Below are 26,635 nucleotides of genomic sequence, written 5' to 3'. Positions count from 1 at the left end.
GTTAACTAAATGGTATTGGGAAACACATGATGGGGGCTCATGAGACATAGTTCTAGAAACCAGTGAATTAGGAGAATGAGCCCAGTCCATCTTCTATTTCTGTAAATCAGTTCCTTGATGACAACTTTTCTTCCAGTTCTTCAGAATTCATTATTCATTATGCAATGCAGTCAGTCACATTCACCATGAACCTTTCCATTGTTCTCTGTGTAATGCTCATGGTTAGTTCTTCAGAGATAGTGATGTCTCAGTACCATATAGCAACAAAGGTAAAATGTTTGTATCAAAAAAAGATGAAACATCTTTTGATGTTATGAAAAGTTTGGGGTCAGTAAAAGTGTTTTGCAATTTCTCATTAGTAGTCCAGCCCACTCTCCTTTCAGGTTTAACTCTGAGCCCAGCTCATTGTCCACCTGCATTTTCTATCCTATATATGCATACTTAGAAGGTCAGACTCTGTAGAATATCCATTTAGATGCATGTTAAAATCTGGGTAATAGTCACTTCATCCATTTGGTCTCCCCTGTGTGAATGGGCAGGTCAGATTTCTCTGAGTGATTGCAGATCTCTTCCAGTAGACATTGCAACGCCTGGGGACTTGACACAACATGCCATCCACAAACAGGAGCATCTGGAGAACTTCACTGACCACATGGAATTCCTCATTGATATGGAATCTATGCTGGATCTACTCTGTATTTTGGTGAGCATAAATATTTCTCTTTTACATAATTTTATAATGTGCATTGTCAATATTACATAAATGCTAGTTATTATAAAAATAATTTTATTTATTTCAAAATTTGAAATACCTAGACCTTAACATTGAAGTAATTTTTGAGCACTAAGTTTAAAATCAAATCGATTAGCATTTAGTAAACACTTTCCATGTTTCAGGCCCTGTGCTGAGTACTAAGGATACAAAGAAAAAACAGAAACAATTCTTGTCCTCAAAGAGCTTACACTCCAATGTAAACAACATCGGGGAAACAACATGGAGATATATATATGTGTGTGTGTGTATGTGTGTATATATATGTGTGTGTGTGTGTGTATGTATGTATGCATGTATATACATAGATGGGTAGATTGTTTGATAGGTTGCATGTTGTCTGCCCCATTTGACTATAAACTCCTTGAGAACAGAAACTGTACTTTACATTTCTTTGTATCTCCAGCACTTAGTACAGTGCCTGGCATATAGTAGGGACTGACTGATCACTTGATTAAGATAGAGGCATAGAAACAGATAGAGATATGTAGCTCTGGCTTGTGAGGCCTGCCAATCCCAAAGTACCAGTACACAGTACCAGATGTTTTGAAGAGAAACTCTGGGAGGCTGTGTGAGAAAGTGACTGGGATTATGGATTCATGGAAAGTTCTGTGGAGATGAAGGCAGAAGGCAAGAGAAAGTTATAGAATTGGAGAGGAGCAAATACAATCTTTATCTTTTGAGAGTGAGATATGGGGCAGTGCTGGTACCTATGATTTATTTCCTCCCCAAAACTTGCCTCCCCAAAAGACCACTGCCAATTGCAGAGGCACAGCCATGGGAATTGTGGACACTGGGGAGAAAACTGTATCTAGTTTGGGACAGATGGCTCTTCTCAGAGACATTATCCCTTCCCCTCAGCTCCATGTGGGAGGCTCCAGTTCTTGTATCTAAGAATTCTTTTCATGCTCAGAAAGCCCTTGGCTACCTTATTTGACTTCCTTTACTGATTAGTTTCCCTCCCCACTGACTATACTGTACATTCTCCCCTTTCTGATTGGCCCTCCCTGATACATAAAACTAATTTAGTTCACTAGATTTGGTTATGTAACTATTTAGCGGGGGGGGGGTAGAGTGACTTTAATATAAAAACAATAGCCATATATGTCCAATGTTCAGCCAGGAAGCTGGCGTTGGGCAGGCATACAGCAGTTGAATGATGGGCTCCCCCAGGAACTTTCCAGACTCTTTCCAAGCTGATCTAAGGTTAAGAACCAGAGATAGATTTTTAATGTGAGCCTTCATCCTCTAGACAACCTAAATACACATATATATGTGTGCACAAACACATATTTTATATATATATATATAATATATACACACACCTACACATACACACACATATCATTACTTCAGTTATTATTAATCCACTTTGCATCTGCTGCCTTGCCTGGTTTCAACTCCACAGAACAAGATACCCCTCCCAGGATAGGCTCATCACTTTTAAACTCACCAGCATGCTGTTTATCTCAATGCTTCATGGACACCATCTCCCTCAGCTTCCTCTCCTCTTTGAATGGAGGATGAGAGAGCAGAGTTTTACACTCCTCCCAAAATCTTCCTTTATATAGAAACTGTACTTAGCTTACTCCTCTTTGCATCTGCTGCCCCACCTGGTTTCAACCCCACAGATGGAACACTGTACCTATGAGGGACAACAAAGGTACAACACGTCCTATCTTTCCTCTTCCCACTCCCCGAACTAAAGTCCACTTCTCAAAATACCAAGGCCTGACTCATTAACCTCACAGATTAATCCAAAACAAAGGAGCCTTCATGGGAGTAAGGCCTAGGTCTAGTTTTGATCCACTTTCCCTAGGGTTCCTCTTCCAAACAAATAAAGTTTCCCAAATTGGAAATTCCATCAGCCCTCCTAATGTTACCTTTGGACATCAAATCAGTTCATGTAGAGGTTTAAGAACCCTCTTGGAGGGTTCTCTATCTCACATTAATGATTAACCCAGGAATTGAGATCTCAAACACTAGCAGCTAAATTGAATCAAATCAAGGTTGGGGCACTTCATGGAAAGCAGCACCAATGGTTTACTGCTAATTACCAAGATGGACATTTTAAGGATAGTCTGTATTTTAATCTGCGTTGGAAGAAGCTGGGAACAGGAGCAGACGTAAGTGAAAATAATTCATGTTGGTTTATAATGCTACTTGATGGTGAAACCTAGGGTCCAGGCCCAACTTTGCTACTAACTCTCAATTGTGACCAAAGATGGGCTGCTTTATCAGTTTCACTTTAGTTTCCTAATCTGTACAAGAAGGGCATCTGAGATGACTATTACCCTTCAAGTTTTAGATTTCTATGATTCTGATTTGAGCCAACAAGCAAAACTAACAGATATATTCATAGAAGCAGAAGCTTTGTCTTGGTGGTAATGAGAGGTGAGCTTAGAGAGAAGAGATGGGATTTATGGGCTGATATTTTGGCTATGAACCTCAGATATGGTGGGTTGTCATTTTTAAAAAGTATCAGCTTTCCTTGCATGAAAAGGGATAGGTGGGAGGGAGGACAACCTGAAACATGAATTTGAGTTCAACTGCTATATTCCAGATACCATTCCACATAACAGTAAATTAAAATTTACTTTGCTTTTCAGAATATTTTAAACAATTTTATGTCTTTTTTTTTTTTGGTGGGGCAATTGGGGTTAAGTGACTTGCCCAGAGTCATACAGCTAGTGAGTATTATGTGTCTGAGGCCAGAGTTGAACTCAGGTCCTCCTGAATCCAGGGCCAATGCTCTATCCACTGCACTACCTAGCTGCCCCATAATGTCTTTTAATGGTAATTAGGACTACCTCCTTCCTACTTGAGGTAGTTTGAAAAATCCCAAATTATTTTATTTATTTTTAAATGTTTTTATTAATTCTTTTTTGTTTTTTACATTATTATGGTTTCCCAATAGATCTTCCCCATTCCTTTCTAGAGAACTTTCTCATTTAACAAGCAGTATTTTTAAAGAAAAGAAAAAAGAAAAATAAGAGGGAAAAAATCAGCACAACTGATCAGTACATTGAAAGTGAAGTTATCTTAAAAACCAGAGCTGGAAAGTTCTGTATCTGTCTTTTTCAAGGTTATGATGTGGAGTCATGCAAAACATATTCCCTATTAGCCATGTTGCAAAAGAAAATACACAATACAAAAACAAGAAAAAAGTTTAAAAAGTATGCTTCAATCTGCAATGAGTTGAGAGAATATATTGATTTTAAATGTTTCCAATAGTAAAAAAATAATAATAATAATCAGAAAGCTTGGACTATACAGAAATTGACCCATCTGTTCTATTGTTCTAACAGATACATCATTTCAGCAGCAAAAGTATTCCATGTTGGAGCATCTGAAGATGTTGTCATTCAAGCTTATGGATACACAGAAGCATTTGATGCTACCATCTCCATTAAAAGCTTTCCAGATAAAAAATTTACTTACTCCTCTGCCAAAGTGAATGTATCCCCAGAAAATAAGTTCCAGAACTCTGCATCTTTAATTGTATGTCTTCAAAGAACACTTTGTCTACTTTTACAAATATAGAGTGAAAGGCAGTTTGACATAGTATGAGGAATCCTCGTCTGGGAGACAAAAGAACTTGGTTTGAGCCCCATATCCATCACCTCTGTGGGCAAATCATTTACACTCTCCAAGTTTAAGTTTTATTATCTATAAAATGGAGATAATAATACTTACCTTACTTACCTTGCAGGATTGTTATGAGAAAACTGCTTTGTAAACTATAAAATGGTATAAGAACAACAATAGCTAGCATATAGCATTTTAAAATTTGTGAAGTGCTTTTCAAATATCTCATTTTATCCTCACAACAACCTTGGAAGGTAGGTATTATTATTATCCTATTTTAAACTGAGGCAGACAGAGATTAAGTGACTTGCCCAGGGTCATACAACTAATAGGTATTTGAGGCTGGATTTGAACTTAGATCTTCTAAACTCCAGGTCTAGTGCTCTGTCTACCTAACTGCCTCTATAAAAATATGAGTTGTTATTTTAATCAAATCCTGACATGGTTTGAATATAGACATTTCCAAACATAGAGAGAAAATTTGTATTTCCATGTGAGGTCACTATATAATTTAAATAACATGCCATGTAACATAACTCATTCTATCACGTCTAAAATAGACATTCAAAATGACAGAATTGCATTTAATATAGATATAAAAACCTAAATAGATTTTAGAACATAATTGAGAAACTGAAAATATCCATGAAGTATGAAGATGTCAGGCACTGGACTTCAAAACTGAATACTAATAACTAACATTTATGTAGCACTTTAAAGTATAGAAATCATTTTACTTTTATTATCTCAATAAGTGTAACCATTTCAAGGTAACACAATAATTATGGGGAGAATTTACCTGTACCTTGTTTACTTTGAGAAGAGTAAGAATCTACATGTATATATCACAGTTAGAAGTAGCTTTTCATGCATCAGTCCTCACAATTATTTTTGAGGCAGGTGGTTGATGATGATTATGATGATGATTATATTTTATAGGAAGTAAACTGAAGCTACAGTAGTAACCTTCTCAAAGTTTCATAGACAGGAGTTGGCTAAGTCAGTACTGGTTTCCAATGACTATTTTCCTATTTTTCTTCTAGCACTGCACTTTTCCAGCAATATTTGAAACAACACACACAAAAAGGTATTTGAAGAGTCTTTAACCACTCTGAGATAATTTTACATTCTTTCTCAACACTTGTGTTTCAGATTCAACCAAGGGATTTGTCTAAAAAAGGAAATCCAGTTTCGCATGTATATTTAGAAGTGGTATCTCCCCACTTTACAAGAGAGAAAAAAATACCCTTAAACTATGAGAATGGATTTCTCTTCATTCAGACGGACAAGCCTGTTTATACTCCTGATCAGTCAGGTAAAATGCCAACTAGTCTTTTCTGCCTGGAAAACAATCACATGGTCCTTGAACACTGTTCATTACTCATAGTTCCTTTAGTTTTGATGTAAATAGACTGATGAGGTCACTGTTTCCATTCTTGGTAACTTTCAGAGACTCTAAGAGTCAGGAAAGGGATCTCAAGGGATGCAGATCTGAGCTAAACCTGAAAAAGAACATCCTTTCCTATACACCATACAGGTGATTATCTAACCTCCACTTGATGACTTCAAGTGATGAATTTATTCCTTCATGAGGCAACCCATCTGACTTTTAGATGGCTCATATTGTTAACAGTTTTTCCTAAAATCTACCTAAAACCTGGTTCCTTTGATACTTCCATTGTGCCCTTAGTTTTGCCTTCTAGGACCAAGCAGAACAGTTCTGTCCACCTCCCCTCCCTCCAGTATCCTCTCTTGACTAAACAACCACAGGCTAGAAAGACATCATCTTCAGTCTCCTCTCCATAAAGGTCACATTCCTTTGGATAGGTTTCCATTTTTCAATGTACTTCCTGAAATCTGACACCCAGTACTGAACACAGTGCTTCAGGTATAGTTTGATCAGGGCAGATACAAGTTTTACTTGTAGACACAAAATGAACCTATAGCTCATAAGTAGTGGCTGGTTTTTGAGCCAGGAAGACCTGAGTTCAAGTTCTGCTTCTGACAATACTGGTTGCATGATGTTGGCCAAGTTCATTCACTTTTCCATGCTCTAAGCAGCTAAAACTAAGTTACAGAGAGGCTACCTATCTGCATTTGTAGAAGAGGCTTCCTCACCTAGAAGTTCCCTATACCAAAGAAATCCCAGGTCTTATCTCTGTCCCTATGTCCTAAATGAAAAATAACAGAATCAGGGTATTTGTCTTCATCTATAATTTGCAATTAAGAGATTGATGAAAGATATTGAAAATTGTCTTATCATTGTTAAGCATTGTTTTAATTAAACACATATAACGCTTAATTATAATTAGAGTATGATGCAGTATAGTTACCAACTCTTAACATCATTTATTTTCAGAGCTAAGTTATTTCATTTTGGAGTTAAATATTTAATTGAATTGAACCTGAACTGTCATAATGCCTGGCAATGTGACAATAAGCATAACTTTCAGAAAGTAAGGCAGCAAGGTAGAGTAGAAAATGGACTGGACAAAGACTCTGGAGAAGCTGGTACCAGTTCTGTCACTAACTAGCTGTGTGACCTTGGGCAAGTCATTTCATTTTTGGAGCTTCTGTTTGCTTTTTGGTAAAATCAGGGGATGAAGTTAGATGAATCTAAGGTTCTTTCCAGTGCTGACATTCTTCATTCTCTGTGTAGAGAAGGCCAACCAAGCTGATGAGGAGCTCTGAGACCTTTCTATAGGAGATTTGAGGGATGAGGTGGTACTTATAGTAGTTGTCTTCCGGTTAAGAGCTATCATGTGGAAAAGAGATGACCTTTTTTGCTTGATCCCAGGGGGCAGAACTAGGAACAATGGGTGGAAATTGCAGAAAGCCAGACTTAGACTCAATGAAAGGAAATACTTCCAATGAAGTAGAGATATTCCAAGCTGGAGGTGGGTATCTAAAGAAGCATTAGATTTCCCCTTAACCAGAGGTTTTCAGGCAAAGACTGGATGATCCATTTATTGGAATGTTACATAGGGTATCTCTGTTGCATACTGGATGATTGCTAGAAAGGGTCCCTTCCAACTCTCAGATTCTAGATTCTGTGAATCTAGGAATCTTATTTTGAAATTCTAGTTTTCTTTGGTATAGGATATATATAGGTATGTATCTTCTTGATCTGAAATTCTAGAATTCTCTGAATGGAGATTGGGGATACAGGGAGAAAGCATTGAGGCATATGGAGAGGATTTTTCTAAAGGGATACATTTCTCTAAACTGGAGGCTCTTCACCTAGCACTTATGGACTTTAAAAAACATATTTTGAAAACTGGATTTCAATATTATTGGTTTCCTTTGTCATCCTACGTATTTTATTTTATTTTATTTCATGAAGCTAAAAACATGATTATTATTATCTGGCTTCACCAGATTACCAAAAGGGTCCATGACATACAAAAGTTAAGAATTCTTGACTTAAATAATTATGTGAGAATATTTATTTCAAATTTCTTTTCTTTGCTTATATGAAGAAAAATAGAGGGGAGATTTTCTTTTTTTATTTTTTAAATTAATTAATTTATTTTTAGTTTTCAACATTCACTTCCATAAGCTTTTGAGTTTTAAATTTTCTCTGCCTCCCTCCCCTCTTCCCTCCCCAAGATGGTGTGCAATCTGATATAGGCTCTACATATACATTCTTATTAAACATATTTTCACATTAGTCATGTTGTAAAGAAGAGTTAGAATGAATGGGAGGAACAACGAGAAAGAAGAAACAAAAAAAGAGAGAGCAAATGGTATGCTTCTATCTTCATTCAGACTCCACAGTTCTTTCTCTGGATGTGGATAGCATTTTCCCTCATGAGTCTTTTGGAGTTGTCTTAGATCCTTGTGTTGCTAAGAAGAGCTAAGTCTATCAAAGTCAGTCATGACACAATGTGGCTGTTATTGTGTACAATGTTTGCCTGGTTCTGCTCACTTTGATCAGCATTAGTTCATATAAGTCCTTTCAGGTTTTTCTGACGTCCTCCTGCTCATCATTCCTTATAGCACAATTGTATTCCATTATATTCATATACTACAACTTGTTCAGTCATTCAAAGGGAGATTTTCTTTTTGTTTTTTGTTTTTGTGCTTTTTTCAGGCAATTGGAGTTAAGTGACTTGCCCAGAGTCACACAGCTAGTAAGTGTCACATGCTTGGGCTGATGCCAGATTTGAACTCAGGTCCTCCTGACCTCAGGGCCGGTGCTCTATCCACTGTACCACCAAGCTGCCCCTCAAAGGGAGATTTTCAAGGAAACATTTTCTTGTTTTCTAAACAAAACATCCATGTTTATGTTTATTGCAAAAGCTTTTGCAATATTTTGCTTAGTATAGTCCTCAAAATTTGTGCTCAAATCAGATTTTTATCTATTATATTTTAAATGAAATAAATAATACATTTAAAGAAATTTAAAAAAACTTTTAGAAAAGAGCTTTTTCTTTTCTTTCTTTTTTTTGAGAATTGATCTTTCCATTGCTTTTAATTAGGAATATGTAGTTAAAATATTCAGATGCCTATATAATGCAGGTTTCAGGAAACCCCCAAAGTCCCCTCTATCCCCAGACTACCTGATACTATGTGTGGAATTCGTTCTATGGGTCACTCCTATGTGTAAAGTTGTTCTCTACAGAATTCCCAGAACATGAAATATACAAAATAGTGTAAAACTTGGTAAGATTTTAATTATTATTTATAATGAGATTGCTTATTCTAGGATCCTTCTTCCCTTTTCCCTTCTATTTCTTTGTTGAGTGAAATGTATTTCTTTACCCAGCTATGTGTGTGTACTCTTCACTCCTTTTATCAACTTAGATGGGAATGAGGTTCAAGTAGGGGGCCACACCCTTCTTTTTACTTGTATAGACTTCTACTTGCATACTCTGATTAAATATTTCCTTACCCTTCAAGAGAAGCTTTTTTTTCAATATGAATGATCAGACTGTCATGCCTAATTTATCTGTTATGTTTTTTTATATTGGATTTTATTTTTTGCAGGATCAACTTGCTTTTTGAGACTGAAAGTTTTAGAAATCAAATAATCCTAGGGTTTTGTTTTTGTTTGTTAGGTTAAATAGAATTCAACATACTTTGTAATGTGCAAATTATTCTTTCAGTAAAGATAAGAGTTTATTCCTTGAATGAAGAATTGAAGCCAGCTCGGAGAAAAACCACCTTAACTTTTATAGTGAGTATGTTACTCATTTAAATTATTTAGCAATGACTTTTTCAGAAAGAAGAATAGGGAAATGCCCTCTATATAACTAAACTTTATCAAAAGCCATTCAATTTTCAAAAACCTTTCATTAAAACATCAATTATGCACAGATGTACAATGCACTGAGCTTATAAGCTACTTGAGTAAAAAGACTCATAGTCAACAAATCTTTACTGAGCACTTACTGGAGGCCAGGCACTTGGCTAAGTTCTGGATATACAAAGTAAGGCACAAATGGTCCCTGCAAATAATTATGGACATACAAGATGTATTCAGTGTAAATGGAAGGTAACCACAGAGCGAAGGGACTAGCAGTGAGGAGAACAGGGAAAGGCCTCTTGCAGAAGGTGAGATTTGAGGTGAGTGTTAAAGTAGGCCAGGGAAGCCTAAAGGTAGAAGTGCATAAAGAGAACAGAGGGACAACCAGTAAAAAAAAGGCATAGAGTTGAAAGACGGAGTATTAAGTGTAAGGAACAGAAACCATTGTAGCTGGATCCTGGAGTTGAGGAGAATTAGTATAAGATGCCTGGCAAGGTAGGAAAGGCCATTAAATATCAAACATAGCATTTTTAATTTGATCTTGGAGGTAACAGAGAACCAATGGAGCTTATTGATTAGGAGACTGACATGGATAGACTTATGCTTTAGGAAAATCATTGTTGTAGCTTAGTGGAGGATGGGTTGGAATAGGGAGAGAGGTGAGTCAAGGAAACCAACCAGAAGGTAATTATAATAGTCCGAGTGTGAGATGATGAAAGGGGTGTATGGAAGAAGAAGGGTCACATCTGAGAGATATCATAAAGGTAGAGATGATAAGATTTGGCAACAAATTAGCAGTGTGAGAGAGGAGTCAAGGATGATACCAATGGTGTGAGCCTGAATGATTGGGAGAATTGTGATGCCCTCAGTATCAACAGGGGAATTTTTAGAAGAGGGGAGAATTTAGAGGGAAAAATAATGATTTCTGTTTTGGACATATTGAGATTGAGATGTCTACAAGACATCCAGTTTGAGATTTCTAGAAGGCGGTTGAGAATGCAGCAGTGGACCTAAGGAGAAAGATTTGGGCTAGATATGCAAATCATCAGTCTGCAAGGTAATTGAATCTATTGGAGCTAATGAGATCGTCAAGGGAGAGAGGTTCCAGAAGGAGAAGGGAAGAGATTCTAGGACAGTGGTTCGAGGAACCCGCACAATTAGGTGGTGTGACCTGGATGTAGAAAGATCTAACAAAGGAGACTGGGAAAGAGTGAGTGATCAAACAGGTAGAACCAAGAGAAGGCAGTCACTAAAACCTTGAGAGGAAAAGTATCCAGGAAGAGTGAGTGATCCTAAGTGCTAAATGCATTTAATCAAGATGAGGATTTAGATCAGTAATTCTCAAAGTGTGGTCCTTGGACCTCTGGGTATCCTTGAGACTTTTGCAAGGGGTCTGCAAGGTCAAAACTATTTTCATAGTAATACTAAGACATGATTAGCCAAATAAAAAACTCTTCCTTTTTCCAACTATATATCTGTATGAGGCTGAATTTTCTTCATATATTTCAACCAAATCAATATATGGCAGCCAATGAAATACAGAAGCAGATATGAAACTCAACTGTCTTTTATTAAGCCACACATTAAAGAAACTTGCAAGAAATATGTAAAAAAAATCAGTTCTCTCTAAACTATCTTTTGGGAAAAGATAAAGTTATTTTCATAAAATGTTATTTATATCAATATGTAATAGATTTATTATTGTTTTAAATGAAGTAATAAATATTTTTAAAATAGCAGTTTTAATTTCTAGTACAGTAAATAAAGGCTCTTTGAGGTCCTCAATATTTTTTAAGAACATAAAAGAGGTATGAGACAAAGAAGTCTGAGAACTTCTGATTAGAAACCATTAGATTTGGCACCTAGATCATTGGTAAATTTGGAGAGAGGAGTTTCAATTGAATGGTGAGGATAGTAGCCAGATTGCAGAGAGTTAGGAAGAAAAGTGAGGAAGAGAGCTGGGGGCACAGATTGTAGACAAACTTCTCAAGTAGTTTTGCCACAAAAAGGAGGACGGATATAAGATGATAGCTGGAAGGAAGGTCAGAACAAGTAAGGGTTTGATAAGGATGGGGGATACATGGGCAAGTTTGTAGGTATCAGGGAAGGAGCCAATATATAGGGACAGACTGATGATAAGAGAGAGAATAGAGATAAAAGAGGCAGAAATTTGCTGGAAGAGATGTATTTTTTAATTTGATGATTAAAATTAAAAAAAGGAAATATAGAGTTCTAATTAATATACAAATAATGCAAATTTGTAACTAAATAAAAGTTTTTATCTTTTGAGGTTGCAATAAAACTTTTTTTTTCAACCCAAAGGATCCAGAAGGAGTAGAAGTTGAAATCCTACATGAAAATGACTATGTTGGCATCGTTTCTTTTCCTGATTTCAAGATTCCATCAAATCCGAAGTATTTTAAAATCTTTCTAAATAAAGCAGCTTCTTTTACAATGTGTGGTATACTAGAAAGAGTATTAGACTTACAAGTGAGAAAAACTGAGGCACATATTCTATCACTTACTACCCATGTGAGGACTTGTGCAAATCTTATAACTTCTCTGAGCTTCAGGAGCCTCATCTGTAAAATGGGAATAACAATACCTAACCTGCTTGTTTCTCTGGGCCATTATGATTGTCAAATAAGATAATAGATGTGAAAATACTTTGTAGACTCTAAAGAACTATATAAATACAAGCTATTTTTGCTTTTTATTAAAATACATGATCATCACATATGTATATACATAAATATATGTGTATATATTTACAATACATGTGTATATATAAATATATACATGTATATGTATATATTTACATGTGTATAGCTGCTAGAGGCAGCTAGGTGGCTCAGTGGATAGAGCACTGGGCCTGGAAGGAGACTTAAATCTGGCCTCAGACATTTAGTAGATATGTGACTTTGGGCAAGTCACTTAACCTCTGTTTGCTTCAGTTTCCTCATCTGAAGACATTTGCTATCATAAAAATGGGGATAATAATAGCACCTACCTCCCAGGACTGTTGTAAGGAACACATGTGATAATAATTGTACGGTACTTACTACGGTTCCTGGCCCAGAGTAAGCCCTTAATAAATGCTTATACCTTTCTCTGTATTCCCCTATATAAGCAGTAAGTATTTCAAGGTGTTTTGTTTGTTCGGATCTATGATTTCATTGATGAGTCAGTGTGGGGGAAATGATAAAGTATCCCTCTGAGGCAAGGAAACCCGAGTTCAAATTTCAACTCTGATACATACTGGTTGTATGACCTAGAGTAAGTCATTTAACCTCATAGTGCCCTAGGCTCTTAAGTTGTAGATATTTTACATAATTATGCTTTAGTTAAAACTAAATGACAATGTTCTCATGTGGCTTGGCCTCAGAAGTTGTTATTGTTGTTGTTGGGAAGTTGTTTTCAGTTGTATCCAACTCTTCATGAACCCATTTGGGGTTTTCTTGGCAAAGGTATTGCAGTGGTTTGCCATTTCCTTCTCGAGCCCATTTTACAAATGAGGAAAGCCTTGATTTGAACTCAAAATTTAATTCTTTCTGACTCCAGACCTGGAGCTCTATCCACCTAGCTGCCCCAGGTATCGGAAGATCTGGGTTCAGGTCTCACTTTGACCCTTTTTTGCTGTGGGGTCTTAGGCAAATCACTTCACTTTTCTGGGGCTCAGTTTCTTCACATGTAAAATGAAGGGGTTGGGCTCACTGATTTCTTCACATTCTTTCCATCCCTAACATGTGATTCTAGTGCGTCCCACCAACATTATAGAAAACCAGTCATGTGGAGCCACCTAGAGGGGACAAAAAGGTATTAGCGTGGTACAAACACATGTAAGAAGACTACCTTAGGCAGGCCCTAGCAAGTTGATGTTTTTTGTTTTCGTTTTTGAAAGCCATGACTAATAAAAGTCAGTTTCCTGGCAGGAATTACAGCTTGCCTTTCCAACTCCTCCTTGCTCAGGGGTGCATCTGAGCCCAAAGAAGTGTGTCTGGAAAAGGATTTTTTAAAAAGGTGCTTCAGAATATTTTTATCAGAGCCATAGGATTGTTCCAGTGTTGGAGCAGACACCTAATATGCCATGATTAGTCTATAAGGCATGTTCTCTGTTCCTTCCAAAGCACTGTTAGAGGTCACACATACAGAGAAGAGGGTTTGGGAGCGAGGGAGAGGAATGAGAGGAGAAGAGACAGGAAGGGAGATACAGAGAAGAGAGAGAAAAGAGAGAAAGACAGAGACAGAGACAGACAGAGACAGAGATAGAGACAGAGAGACAGAGAGAGAGCACTTAGTTATTAGTGACACAGCAAACTATGTTATTAACTGAACAAGTAACACAGTTAACAACCTGTCTATGGCTCAGGCAGCTCCCTAAAAGTTATCTACTAAATCATAGATCAGGGGTAGGGAACCTGCGGCCTCAAGGCCACATGTGGCCCTCTAGGTCCTCAAGTGCAGCCCTTTGACTGAATTCAATGGCCACACTTAAGGACCTAGAGGGCCACATGTGGCCTTGAGGCCACAGGTTCCCAACCCATTCAAAGATGGATTATGCTCTAAGGCAGAGGGGGAGTGCTCCACTAGAAGGAAGTCAGAGATTCTTTGTATACATATTATATATATAATATATACATATATATACTAGATATACCTACATATTTAATGTATTATCTACGTGTGCACATCGATATAAAGATTAGGAAAATTCCCTCTACTAATACAAGTCAGGATTGTATCTACAATTTATAGTTTTAGAGAGCTGCCTAATGCACAGAGTTTAAGTGACTTGCCCAGTCAGACAACCAGTATGTGTCAGAGGTGGGATTTGAGCCTAAGACTTCCTGGCTCCAAGGCTGATTCTGTAACTACTAGGCTATTCTGCTTCTTATGTATCCAATATGTATGTAAGTATGTAGTCTTTTGACATTTACATAATTAGGGTTAGAAAATCCATTTTCTTATTTTATCTTTATAATCCTATGAGCCTGGGCATTAGTTAATTTCATTAGTATATACACCCAGGGCATTTTCTTTTTAACTTAAAAAAATGAAACCTTTATTAAATATAAAATCACAAAGGACATTTTATTCATCAAATATAAAGACACTAAAATTAATTTTAATAATTAGATAGACTACTTAAAAATGAGACATGAAAATGAGACATTAAAGTGTGCTTGGGCATATTGGGTATGTCCTGTGCCAACACCTAGGGTTGTACTTACACAAATATTATTTTTCCCATTTTATAAGAGATACTGGTAAAACTCAAGGGTGAAGTCATTTAAGTGGCAGAGGCTTACAACACACATAGAGAAATTGGTTTGCAAAAGGGAGGGCCTTCTTGGAGCACTAGAGAAATGTCTTCACCCTAGCATTATGGCTGATCTATGCCAAAGGACTCCTGAAATTCTAAAGTCTATATTCTATACTCAATGTTTTAAGCTCCTTTTTTACCTTTAGAATTTGAGGTTCTATGCTCTAATATTTTATATTTAAAGAATTTTCTAGTTCTAATATTCTAAGTGCTAACATTCTGTGATTATCTTCCAGCCTTACTAATCTGTGTTCTGTGCTCTAACATCCCTTCCTGCTCTAATACTCTGATGGTACTAGCCAAGTTTAGAATGACTTGTGGTTTGGTGAGGGTTGAAGGGGTGGCAATAGGAAAGGGTGTTGCTTTTTTGCCTCAGTCCAACAGAGGGTGCTGGAGTTTCACAGAGTATTCTGAGACTCCCCGCTCCCCCAAGCCTTGGAAATTGGAGGGAGGGGGATGAAGAAAGCTGTGGAACAAAAAATGATTGAATAATTTGATAATTGTGCAGCTCTCAGAAAATAAAGAACACTATTTAAACAGTAAAGGATATTTCCAACAATAACTACGTATCAGGTTTAGATGATCAGTTTCTCACAACTCCAGAATTTCATCATTTGGCAAGCAGTGTTATGTACCAAATGCTTTGGGCAGCAGCATTATTTATTTTCTAAAGTTTATAATTTATTGTTGAAATTAGACTTCAGGATTGGCTCATTAAAAACATCTTACTCAATTCAATAAACGTTTGAGAAGACTTTGCTAGGAATTGGCACTATTGGAAATCGAACTTATGTATCTGCAGCTTTTTCTTAATTTATCCTGAAAAATGAATATTTTGCTTGTTTCCTAGGCCAATCCAGAAAGCCATGGCTACTGACTATATTAGCCTGAGAAACAGGCATTGAATAGGTGAACTCTGACTATATGTTGAATGAAGCCTGTGCTTGTTAAGAAAGGGAATTTGAGAGTGTGTAAGATGCATTTTCTGCCGTTAGAGGAGCTTGTCTAATAGAATGATGTAAATTCTCTATAGGCAGCTATTTGTTATGATAAACTATAGCAAATGGAAAGAAGTCATTATTAGTGACATAAGCTCAGTGCCTTGCAAGCACTGTGCTTTCTAAGTTGAATTGAATAAAAAAGAAAATATAAACTTCAATTAGGTTAGTTTAATTTCATATAAACCCATTATCAAGCTCAGTATTATTGTAACTAAGTGGGAGAAACAAAATATACCTGTGAAAAGAATGGTCATGTTGATTTTATATAAGTTTTTTCCTTCTAAAAATAAAGTTGTGTTTAGCATTTTCTAGGTGAAAGTGAGAAGTATTAGTAATTGATGACAACTGTAAGTAATTTTGACTATTTTGTTTCCTAGATATGGAGTGTGGACAATTAAAGCCAAATATAAAGAAGATTTCACAACATCAAGCCTTACACATTTTGAGATTAAGGAATATGGTAATTTCCAGCAATTGCTGAGATTTTTTATTGTTTTAAGGGTTTTTTAAAAGATGCTTTGTCTTCCATAAATTGCAGAATGGTAAACTACTTTCAAAATAAGAAGCCGAGTCTTATTCTAGGAATAATTATCATAATGATAAATCATATATCTAAGGTACTCTATAGCATACTATTAAATAGGAATCAGGATACTTCGGTTATAGTTCTGGCTTTGGCATCAACTCTGTAATCTTGGGGAAGCCATTTTAACTCTTCAGGTCTTAGTTTCCTCATCTAAAAATCATATAATGCTTTGTATTATTATTTTTTACATGTGTGTTTTATGTTTCCAACTTTATAATAATGCTAATGGCAATAATCAGAGTCCACATATATGTAAGACTTTAAAGTTTTGCAATATAATTTTTTCAAACCCTGCTTGTGAAATAGAATCCCATTTTGCAGATGAGAACAGTGAGACTTAGTGAAGTGGTGATAAATTCACCCTAGGTCACAAAGCCGTTAAGTGGTAGAGCCATAAGATCAAACTCACATTTTCTTGCTTTAACTCTAAATGTTGTTATGGGAATTAATGGATCACAATCACTCAGTCAGAAGGGAGGACTATTAAGAAGTAATCTTTTCCTATTTTAATAGTCAATTTAGCTGTACCAAAAAGCTTTATTCTTTTAATATTTCACTAATTATATTCTTTCTTCATTTTTTATTTGCAGTGATGCCACGCTTTTCTATATCAATAGAACCAGAAAATAACTTCATTAGCTACAAGGAATTTGGAGACTTCAGTATTACTATAAAAGCTAGGTAAGTGAACACATTTTCAAATTTACCAATTTTTTTAGTATAAGGACTTCTTTTTGGTGTAAAAAAATGATAGCAGCTATTAGTACACATTGACCAAGAAAATATACGATAGCAAAAGGCTCAAGAATTCAGTAATACTTTTAGATGACTTTGGATTTTATTGGTCACTGTATCTACATACATTTGAAAACTTAATGCAATGTGTAAGAGAAATTATTTATTCTGTCTATAGAAAGTATATTTGCTTTAGAGTTCACCTAAAATATTGAGATCATTCATGGAGAGCTCCCTCTTCTCTTCTCCTCCTCTTCCTTCTGTCATGTCTCCCATTATATCCTCCTTTACTGTATCTTTAATGAAGAGACAATCCTTCTACTTACCAAGGTCACCTCCACTACATGCACCCTTGATCCTATCCCCTCTTCTTTTCAGCAGTTTGCCTATCATCCTCACTCTATCTCTCCCTATCTACTGGCTCCTTCCCTTCTGCCTACAAACAAACCCATGTTTCCCCATCCTTAAAGAAAAATCATCGCTAATTTCTGCCATGCCAATTAGCAATCATTCTATATCTCTCTTCCCTTTCTCAGCTAAAATCCTTGAAAAAAAAATCTACATTATTGCTATCGCTTCCTCTCCTCTCATTCTTTCCTAAACCCTTTGTAATTTGGCTTCCAACCTCATCATTCAACTGATATTGCTCACTCCAAAGCTACCAATAATCTCTTCATTGACAAGTCTTACGACAAGTCCTTACATCATAAAGACTTATAAGTCCTTATACACTAAAAAGAAGTTCCTTACCTTCTTGACTTTTCTTTCTTTCTTTTTTTTTTTTTGGCAATTGGGGTTAAGTGACTTGGCCAGGGTCACACAGCTAGTAAGTGTCAAGTGTTTGGTCTGAGGCCTAATTTGAACTCTGGTCCGCCTGATTTCAGGGCCGGTGCTCTATCCACTGCACCACCTAGCTGTCCCCCTTCTTTACTTTTCTGCAGTATTTGGCACTGTTGATGTTCTTCTCCTGGATGTATTTTCTTCCTTGGGATTTTGTGTCTGTTCTCTCTTGGTCCTCCTCCTTCATGTTTGAGCACTCCTCTGTCTCTTGTGTTAAGGATGCATGCATGTCAGACCTCTTCACTCTGGGTGTCCCCTAAGGTTCTATCTTGAACCCATTTATCTTTTCATGTTATACTGTATCACTTGGTTATCTGATCATTTCCCATGGGTTCTTCTATCATCACTATGTGGATAATTTCCAGTTCTATTTATCTAGCTCAGTCTCTCTTTTGAATGCAAATCTTGTTTCACCAGCTGCCTGTTGAACATTTCAAATGGATGTCCATATGTATCTCAAACTCAATGTGTCCAAAAAGAATTCATTACTTTTCCCTCCCAAATCCTCCTCTCTCTTGAATTTTCCTATTATTGTCAGTGGGACCACCATCTTTCCAGTTTCCCAGGTTTTTTTTTCTTTTTTTTTTTTAAATTTTTAATGGTAATTTTTATTTATTTTTTTGTTTTCAACATTTACTTCCACAAGATTTTGAGTTCCAAATTTTCACCCCATCTTGCCCCTCCCCCCACCCCAAGATGGCATGCATTCTGAATACCCCTTCCCCTAGTCTGCCTTCCCTTCTATCTCTTCCCCCCCTTATCCCCTTCCCCTTCAATTTTCCTGTAGGGCAGGATGGATTTCTGTACCCCATTTCCTGTATTTCTTATTTCCCAGTTGCATGTGAAAACATTTTTTTTAAACATGTGATTTTAAAACTTTGGGTTCCAAATTTTCTCCCTTCCTCCCTCCCCACCCACCCTCATTGATGAGGCAAGCAACTAAATATAGGTTATATATGTGCAGTTATGCAAAACACTTCCATAGTAGACATGCTGTGAAAAACTAACTCTATTTCCCTTAATCCTATCCCACCCCCCCATTTATTCTATTCTTTCTTTTGACCCTGACCCTCCTCAGAAGTACTAGCTTCTGATTACCCCCTTTCCCAATCTGCCCTCCTCTCTATCATCCCCCTACTCCCTTGTCCCCTCCCCCCATTTTCCTGTAGGGTAAGACAGATTTCCACACCCAATTGAGTGTGTATGTTATTCCCTCCTTAAGTCAAATCCTATGAGAGTAAGATTCCCTCATTCCCTCTCACTTTCCTCTGTTTCCCCTCCACTGTAAGAGCCTTTTTTTCTGTTGTTGGTTTTTTTTTTTGTGAGATAATTTACTCTGTTCTACCTCTCCCTTTCTCCTTCTCAGTTTCCCAGGTTCAAAACCTTAATGTCATCAACTCATCCCTCTCACTCACCTCACATATCCGATCAGTTGCCTAACCTTGTCATTTCTTTCTCTACAACATCTCTTGTAGATTTTCCCTTCTCTTTACTCACATAGCCACTACCCTAGTTCAAGTCCTCATTAAATTCTTAGTTTCAAATGCCACACCAGACCCTTAATATGTGTCCTTGGACAAGTCATTTAGCTTCTTTTTGTGCCCCAGTTTGCTCATCTGTACAATGAAGGGTTTGGACTGAATGGCCTCAAAGGTCCCTTCCTGCTCTAAAATCTATGATTCAATGATCCTGTTAATCAGAACTAAAAAAAAAGTAGGTTTGCCTTTAATCCTAATAAGAGCTACATTTACAATGCTTTTTGATGATACAACACCATGCACATACCACTGATATGTACCTTGAAGGATCATCAAGAGAAAAATATTTTTAAACCTTAAAGCACTCCTTAATATCACTCAAATAATATAAATTATAAGTGGGCTTGGATTTAGCAAAAAATCAATAAAGGTTTATTAAAGACGTTGCATTATACACAATGGCAATTGATCTCCAATAATGTCATTAATATATTATCTCACAGTAGCCTGGTGAAGCAGGTAGAACAGAGATCATGATCCCCACTTCATAGATGATAATAATAATAATAATAATGATAATAATGATAACTTACATTTATAAGATAGGGACTAGACCTGTGATGTCATTGGTCTAGAGATATGACTGTGGTCTTTTACCTAGAATTGCATACCTAGGATCATAGTATCTTAAAGTTAGTTAGTTGATTGACTCTTATCTTGAAATGACTGGAGTGTATGAGTGATGGCATAACAAACACCAGGTAATACACTGAGATATGGGAGTCCGTTTAGGCAGATATGGAGGACCTTGGCTCTAAGGTAAGTAAACTCTTTCTCCCAATGCAGATTTGACCCTTCTCTGCAATTTATAATCTTAGAAAATTGCTAAGAGGTAAAAGTCACACAGTCCAGGGTCACATAGCCAGAATATATCAGAGGTAGATCTCAAACCCAGGTGTTCCTGGCTTCAGTGCTAGTTGTCCATTCCCTTTGCCATGTAGCCTGTGAATTCACATTTATATAGCACTTTAAAGTTTAACAATATTAGCTAAAATTTACATAGAGGATTTAAGGTTTACATGTTGCTTTGTATACATTCTCTCATTTAGGCATCTCACTTATAAAATACTTTGCTAAGTATATAGTACATATTATTTTCCCCATTTTATAGACCCAGGCTTAGAGAGATGGATAGCTTTGCCCAGAGTCAAACAGTGAACAAATAGTGGTTTCAGAAACCAAGGCCCATTGGGAAGGTAGAAAATATCTTCATTCACTCACCAAGCCAGGATTCTGTAATACTGGATCTGAATACTTTTTGTATAACCTTGGGCCACCTTGGAAAACAGCTTAGGTAGTTCAGTGGATAGAGTATAGCTAGGTCCCAATTAGTGCAAATAATGAATCCTATGAAGTGGTCATATATACTCACATGGGGATTCGAATCAGAAAGACCTAAATTCTTTTTTCCCCCCCAGCTTTCTGTATATTTACCCAAACACACATGCTTCTCCTTCATCATACCCATATATACATAAGCAGTGACATAAACAAGTACCCAAATGTACACAAAGCCTGGTCTCTGGGAGTGTGTCCTAGGGCCCCTCCACAAAGAGAGTACAGGGAACATTGTGAGGCTCTCCTTACTGTCATGAAGAGGCAGCCCCCATCCTGCTCAGAAAGACCTAAATTCTAATCTTGCCTCAGATACTTACTAGCTGTGTGACCCTGAGCAAATAACTTAACCTTTCTTAGGCTGCATTTCTTGATCTGTAAAACTGAGGGCTTTTAAGGTCACTTTTAGCTTTAAATCTATGATCCTATGACCTCTTGGCCTGAGATTTCTTATCTGTCAAATGGAGAAAATAATCTCTGTCTTGCCTATGACACAGTGCTATTGTAAGGATTGAAATGATATAAAGTTAAGTTTTGTTTTATTTTATCTGAAACTCATTATAGTAACTCTTTTAAGTGACTTCATTATGTTATCATTTGGCAGCTATTTTTATAATAAGAAGGTCTCTGAGGGAGATGTTTATGTCTATTTTGGAATAAAAGAAAGTTTAGAAGAAGATGGGAAAGAAATGATGCATAAAGCAATGCAGCAGACACAGGTAAGAAGATGTCACAATGATATGTTCACAAATTAAAATGTATGTTTATTTTAACTTTAGCACCAATATGCCTCTGGGGATGCTATAGCACCACAAAATATGAAGCATTGTAACATCCAAAGAATCAAAGTTATGAGTGATCCATAGAACAATGGAGAGTCTTATGGTGCTCATAAATTGGCTATAGAACATGGCAACTGATGGACAACTGAAGATTTGTTAACACGAAGTGATTTAAAACTTGTCTTCAGGAAATTTTTGATTGGAAAAGGGAAGTGGGCCTCACAAGAAGTAAGGGATGACAGACAGATGGGCAGCCTGAGTGGTGCCCCAGTACCTGTGCAAAGTTAAAAGATGAAGAGGAAGGGGCCTTAATAATTAGGTCTCTTAAATTTACTTGGTTGGTCCCTCAGAACCATTCTATTTCCTCAAAGGCAATATGCCCTGGCTTTTGGTATGCTGTCACTTGGTGACACTGGTAGTCATTGAATTTTGGATTCATATTTCAAATAGAAAGCAGCTGTTTTGAGGCATCAATTCCAGTTGGGGGTCTTTCTAAGTCAACAAAGTAGATTAACATGGGTTGCATCAAGGCATAGTATCTGGTAAGAAGCAAGTATGGAGGCAAGGCTGAATATTAAGTCAAACTTCAAAGTATACTCACCACATAGAATGGGGGTTCCTTTGAGTCTTGATGTTTACCTTTATGGACTGTATTGCCATATGACTGCTAATTGTGGCAAGGGCTACTCAAAATGGATTCTATTTAACTCTATAATTTCCTATGTCACAAATATTCCACCCTTTTGCTCCCTTTTGAAAAACAGATAATAAATGGAATTGCAGAAGTCACATTTAACAGTAAAAAGGCAATTGAAGAATTATCATATCAAAGCTTGGAAGACTTAAATAACAAATACCTCTATGTGGCTGTCACAGTTCTGGAGTCAACAGGTAAGAGTCTGACCTTATTTTGAGCCAGAATGAGTGAATGTGGTTAAATATTTGGATATCACATAGGAGTGCATAAAGCATCTCATCAAGGACAAGAATAAGGAGATCTCCAGATAAGGAGAAAAGTCTGATATGTATTGAGAGCAAGATTTTACAGAAGGGCAGAGAAAAGTGTTGCACTTGTACCCAGGAAATATTAAAACTCATGTATTGGGTGAAAGCTCTCTATAGGATTTATGAACAAGAATTTTATAGAATGATCAAGAGAGTTTTGGTTATGACCTGCTCCTGTGAAGGGAGTGCCCCTACTGGTGGGATCCCAGATGCACAGAAGAATAGCATCTATAAATAAAACTAACATAAATTATATATGTATATATACTTATATGAATTAAAGAGAGACAAAAATCCAATCTGAACCGATGCTACACTTCTATTCTCCAAAATTCAGGAGTCATAAAATGACAGGATTGAAAGCTGGAAAGGGACCTTAGAGATGTTCTAGTTTAATCCTCTAATTAGGCAGATAAAGATATTGAGGCTCAGAGAAGAGAAAGTTATATGCCTAAAGTCATTCAGATAGTAAACAGTAGAGCCAAGACTCTGATATAAGTCATCTGACCTCAAATCCATTGCTCTTCCCATGACACCACTCCATGACCTCTCCAAAATGACCCAGCTGGTTAGTGGCAGAGCTGTGCTCCAGAATCAACTGTAGCAAAGGTTGGATTTAATAGAGTAAGGAATGCATGTACATGGTACACTGTGCCTGGAATATAAGAAACACTTACATGCTTGTAGACTGTTTGGTTACATGCTTTCTCTATAGTTTATAATTGGGTTTTGAAAAATAGAATTTTTGCATCTTTAATATGAGAGAATTGGATTTGCTCTTAAAGGACTCTTCCAGCTGTAATATTCTATCTTTTAACACTATGTATTCTAAGGTCCCTCTTACACTAATGTGTCAGGTTCTATTTTCTAACCTTCTATATCCTAAGTTCCCTTCTAGCTCTAGCATGCCTGTTCTCATAGTCCATGTTTTCACATTATATGATAAGATCTCTTCCAGTTCCATTAAAATGTATTTTAACTTCTCTAAATCAATCAATAAACAAGCATTTATTAATCACCTACTATATTCCAAGTGTTGTGATCAACACCATGATATAAACATAGAAGAGAAACAGACCATTATGGAGCTTTAATTACATAGAGGGAAACAATACATACATACATATGTATATACAGAAAAAATTTAAAAATATGAGAGAATTGTAGGAGAGAGGACATTAGTAGTTGGGAGAATTGGGAAAGGCTTCAGGGAGAAAGTAGAGTTTGAGTTCAGTCTTGAAGAAAACCAAAGATTCCAAGAGAAAGAGGTGAGGTGGGACGTATTCCCCACCATGAGAGATAAGTGCAAAGTCAAGGAGATGGGTGATGGAGTGTCACATAGAAGGAACAGCAAGTGGTTCAGTATGGCTGGACTTCAGATTTTGTAGAAGGCAGCGATGGGTAATAAGACTAAAAAAAGTAAGAAAGGCCGATGTTGTAAAGAACTTTAAATATCAAACAGAAGAATTTATATTTGGTCTTAGAGATACGAGGGACCTGCTAGAGTTTTTTGAATAAGGGAAGGCAGAAAGAACCATGAAGCAAGACCAATTAGGAGAATATTAAAGTAGTCAAGGACAGAGGTGCTGAAAGCCTGAATTGGGTGGTGGTTGTGTGAGTGGAAGGAATGCAAGAGATGTGGGGACAGAAATGACAAGTTTTGGTCAACTGATTGGATATGTGGGATAAGTGAGAGTGAGGAGTTGAGAATGACACAAATTTTGAACTTCGAAGATTGGGAGGATAGTGCTGACCTCAGCAATAACAGGGAAATGTGGTAGAATTATGGGTTTTGTGAGAAAGGAATGGATTCTATTTGGGCATTTTGAGTTTGAGAGACCTATAGAACATCTAGTTTGAAATTTCCAATTGTTAGTTGATAATATGGGACTGACATTCTAGAGAGAGACTAGGGCTAGATATATGAATCTTGAGATCATCTGTGTAGAGATAATTGAATCCATGAGAGCTAAGGTCTCCATGTCTAAGACTGTAGAGAGAAAAAACAAGAGGGCCCAGGACAGAATCTTAGAATATACCCACAGTTAGTGGTTATGACATGGATAGTGAACCAATGAGGGAGTCTGAAAAGAAATAGTTAGGCTGGAGAATCAAGAGAGAAAAGTGTCACAAGGATCCAGAGAGAAGAATGTATTCAAGAGGAAAGAGTAGTCACCAACATCAAATGCTGAAGAGAAATTAATAAGGATAAAAATTAAGAAGTCATTACATTTGACAATTAAGAGATAATTTGTAACTTTGAACACAGCATTTTCAGTTGAGTGATGAGACTGCAAGAGGAGGTTAGAAGAGAATGAGAGGAGAGGAAATGGAGCTACCAAGTAAGTGCAGATGACTTTTTTAGAGAGTTTACTTGAAAAATAGAGGAGAGATATAGGACAATAATAAGCAGGAATGGTGGGACCTAATGAGTTGTTTTTTTAAAGAATGGGACGACTTGGGCATATTTTTATACCACGGGAAAGGAATCGCTAGATAGGGATAAATTGAATAATAGAGGAGGTAAGGATGATAGTAAAGACAATCTGCTGTAGAGAATGGGAGGGATGAATACATATAGAGGGCTTGGCCTTAGTCAGGAGAAGAGTCACTTTTTCCTCAGAGACAGAAGTTAAGGAGGAAATAATGGGGGATATTTTCAAGTGGTAATGAAATGAGAAAGAGAAAAAAGAGAGGTTACAGCAACTGGCCTAAATTTTCTTGTTAAAGTATGAGTCAAAGACTTCAGCTGACAAGGTACTGGGCAGTGGTGCTATGGAAAGCTGTCCTCATTACTCCACTAAAGCTGCCCTTGTTAGGAATACTTGCTAATTTTTTCCCAGTCAAATCCAATGGCCATTTATCTGATCTTCTTTGTATTACTTGGGTGAATTAGCTTTCTGTGTTTACCTCTTTTTGCCCCAATTCCTAATTCTCTTCCCTTGAAGGAAAAGATCACATCTTATAATTCTTCTGCATCCCCATCACAGAGCCTCAGGTATAGAAGGTGCTCAATTAATGTTTGTTAATAGTTCTTGTTATACAACTCATTTGATGCTATTGTTCAACCCTTTTCTTGAAAGTCTCTCTATCCTATTTGTATTTATTTCCTTTCTGAACCAAATCCACGAAGGTTTAGTCTTTGACTTTCTATTCTTTCCCTTTTCATTCCATTATTCAGAGAGCTCATTTATCCTCCTTGCTTCAATGATCTCTATGTCATTAACTTTCACATTTACATTTTCAGGCATTACTTTTTCATCATGTTTTCTCTAACCCTAGAGAAAAGGAATTTGAATCACCTGACTTACCATGTCATACTTGAACTATTGCAAATAGCCTACTTGTTGTTTTGCCTGCCACAAGTATCTCCCCACTTCAGTCTATCCTTTACTCAGTTGTCAAAGTGACTTTCCTGAAGGCTGGATCTGACCATGTCACCCCCCTATTCAATAAACTCCGGTGGCTCCCTATCACCTCCAGTGTGAAATAAAAAATCCTCTGTTTGGCATTCATAACTTATCCACTCCATACCTTATATTCCTCCTTCTCCCACTGCCCATAAACTGTGATCCAGTGACTCTGGCCTCTTTGCTGTCCCTCAAACAATAGATATTCCATCTCCTTACTCTGGACATTTTCACTGACAGCATGTCCTCCCATATCTAGAACTCTCTCTCTCTTTACATTTACCTCTATGACTCTTGGCTTCCCTGGATTTAAGTCCCAGCTAAAGTCTCATCTTCTAAGAGAAACCTTTCCCAGTTTCCCTTAATCTTAGTCCCTTCTCTGACATTTTCCCCATCTTAGCTTGTACATATCTTGTTTGTACACGATTGTTTGCATGTTGTCTCTTCCATTAAACTGTGAACTCCTTGAGGG

At 36.9% G+C, this 26,635-nt stretch overlaps 1 protein-coding gene across 1 annotated transcript in view; it reads left to right on the top strand.

Moving 5' to 3' along the window:
- Positions 1-2,791: 2,791 nt before the first annotated feature.
- Positions 2,792-26,635, top strand: part of LOC114047344 (complement C5-like) — a 120,548-nt gene continuing 96,704 nt past the window's right edge. Inside the window, exons 1-9 of the mRNA XM_027868145.1 lie at positions 2,792-2,898; positions 4,081-4,273; positions 5,513-5,675; positions 9,469-9,539; positions 11,931-12,022; positions 16,310-16,392; positions 17,109-17,199; positions 21,571-21,685; positions 22,513-22,639. Of these exons, the coding sequence (XP_027723946.1) occupies positions 2,795-2,898; positions 4,081-4,273; positions 5,513-5,675; positions 9,469-9,539; positions 11,931-12,022; positions 16,310-16,392; positions 17,109-17,199; positions 21,571-21,685; positions 22,513-22,639 (1,039 nt within the window). The 5' untranslated portion in view covers positions 2,792-2,794. The remainder of the gene's footprint in view (positions 2,899-4,080; positions 4,274-5,512; positions 5,676-9,468; positions 9,540-11,930; positions 12,023-16,309; positions 16,393-17,108; positions 17,200-21,570; positions 21,686-22,512; positions 22,640-26,635) is intronic.

The sequence above is a fragment of the Vombatus ursinus genome, unplaced genomic scaffold, assembly GCF_900497805.2.
Source record: "Vombatus ursinus unplaced genomic scaffold, bare-nosed wombat genome assembly UNPS02014786.1, whole genome shotgun sequence".
Taxonomy (NCBI): Eukaryota; Metazoa; Chordata; class Mammalia; order Diprotodontia; family Vombatidae; genus Vombatus; species Vombatus ursinus.
This window is presented reverse-complemented; position numbering and strand designations above follow the sequence as displayed.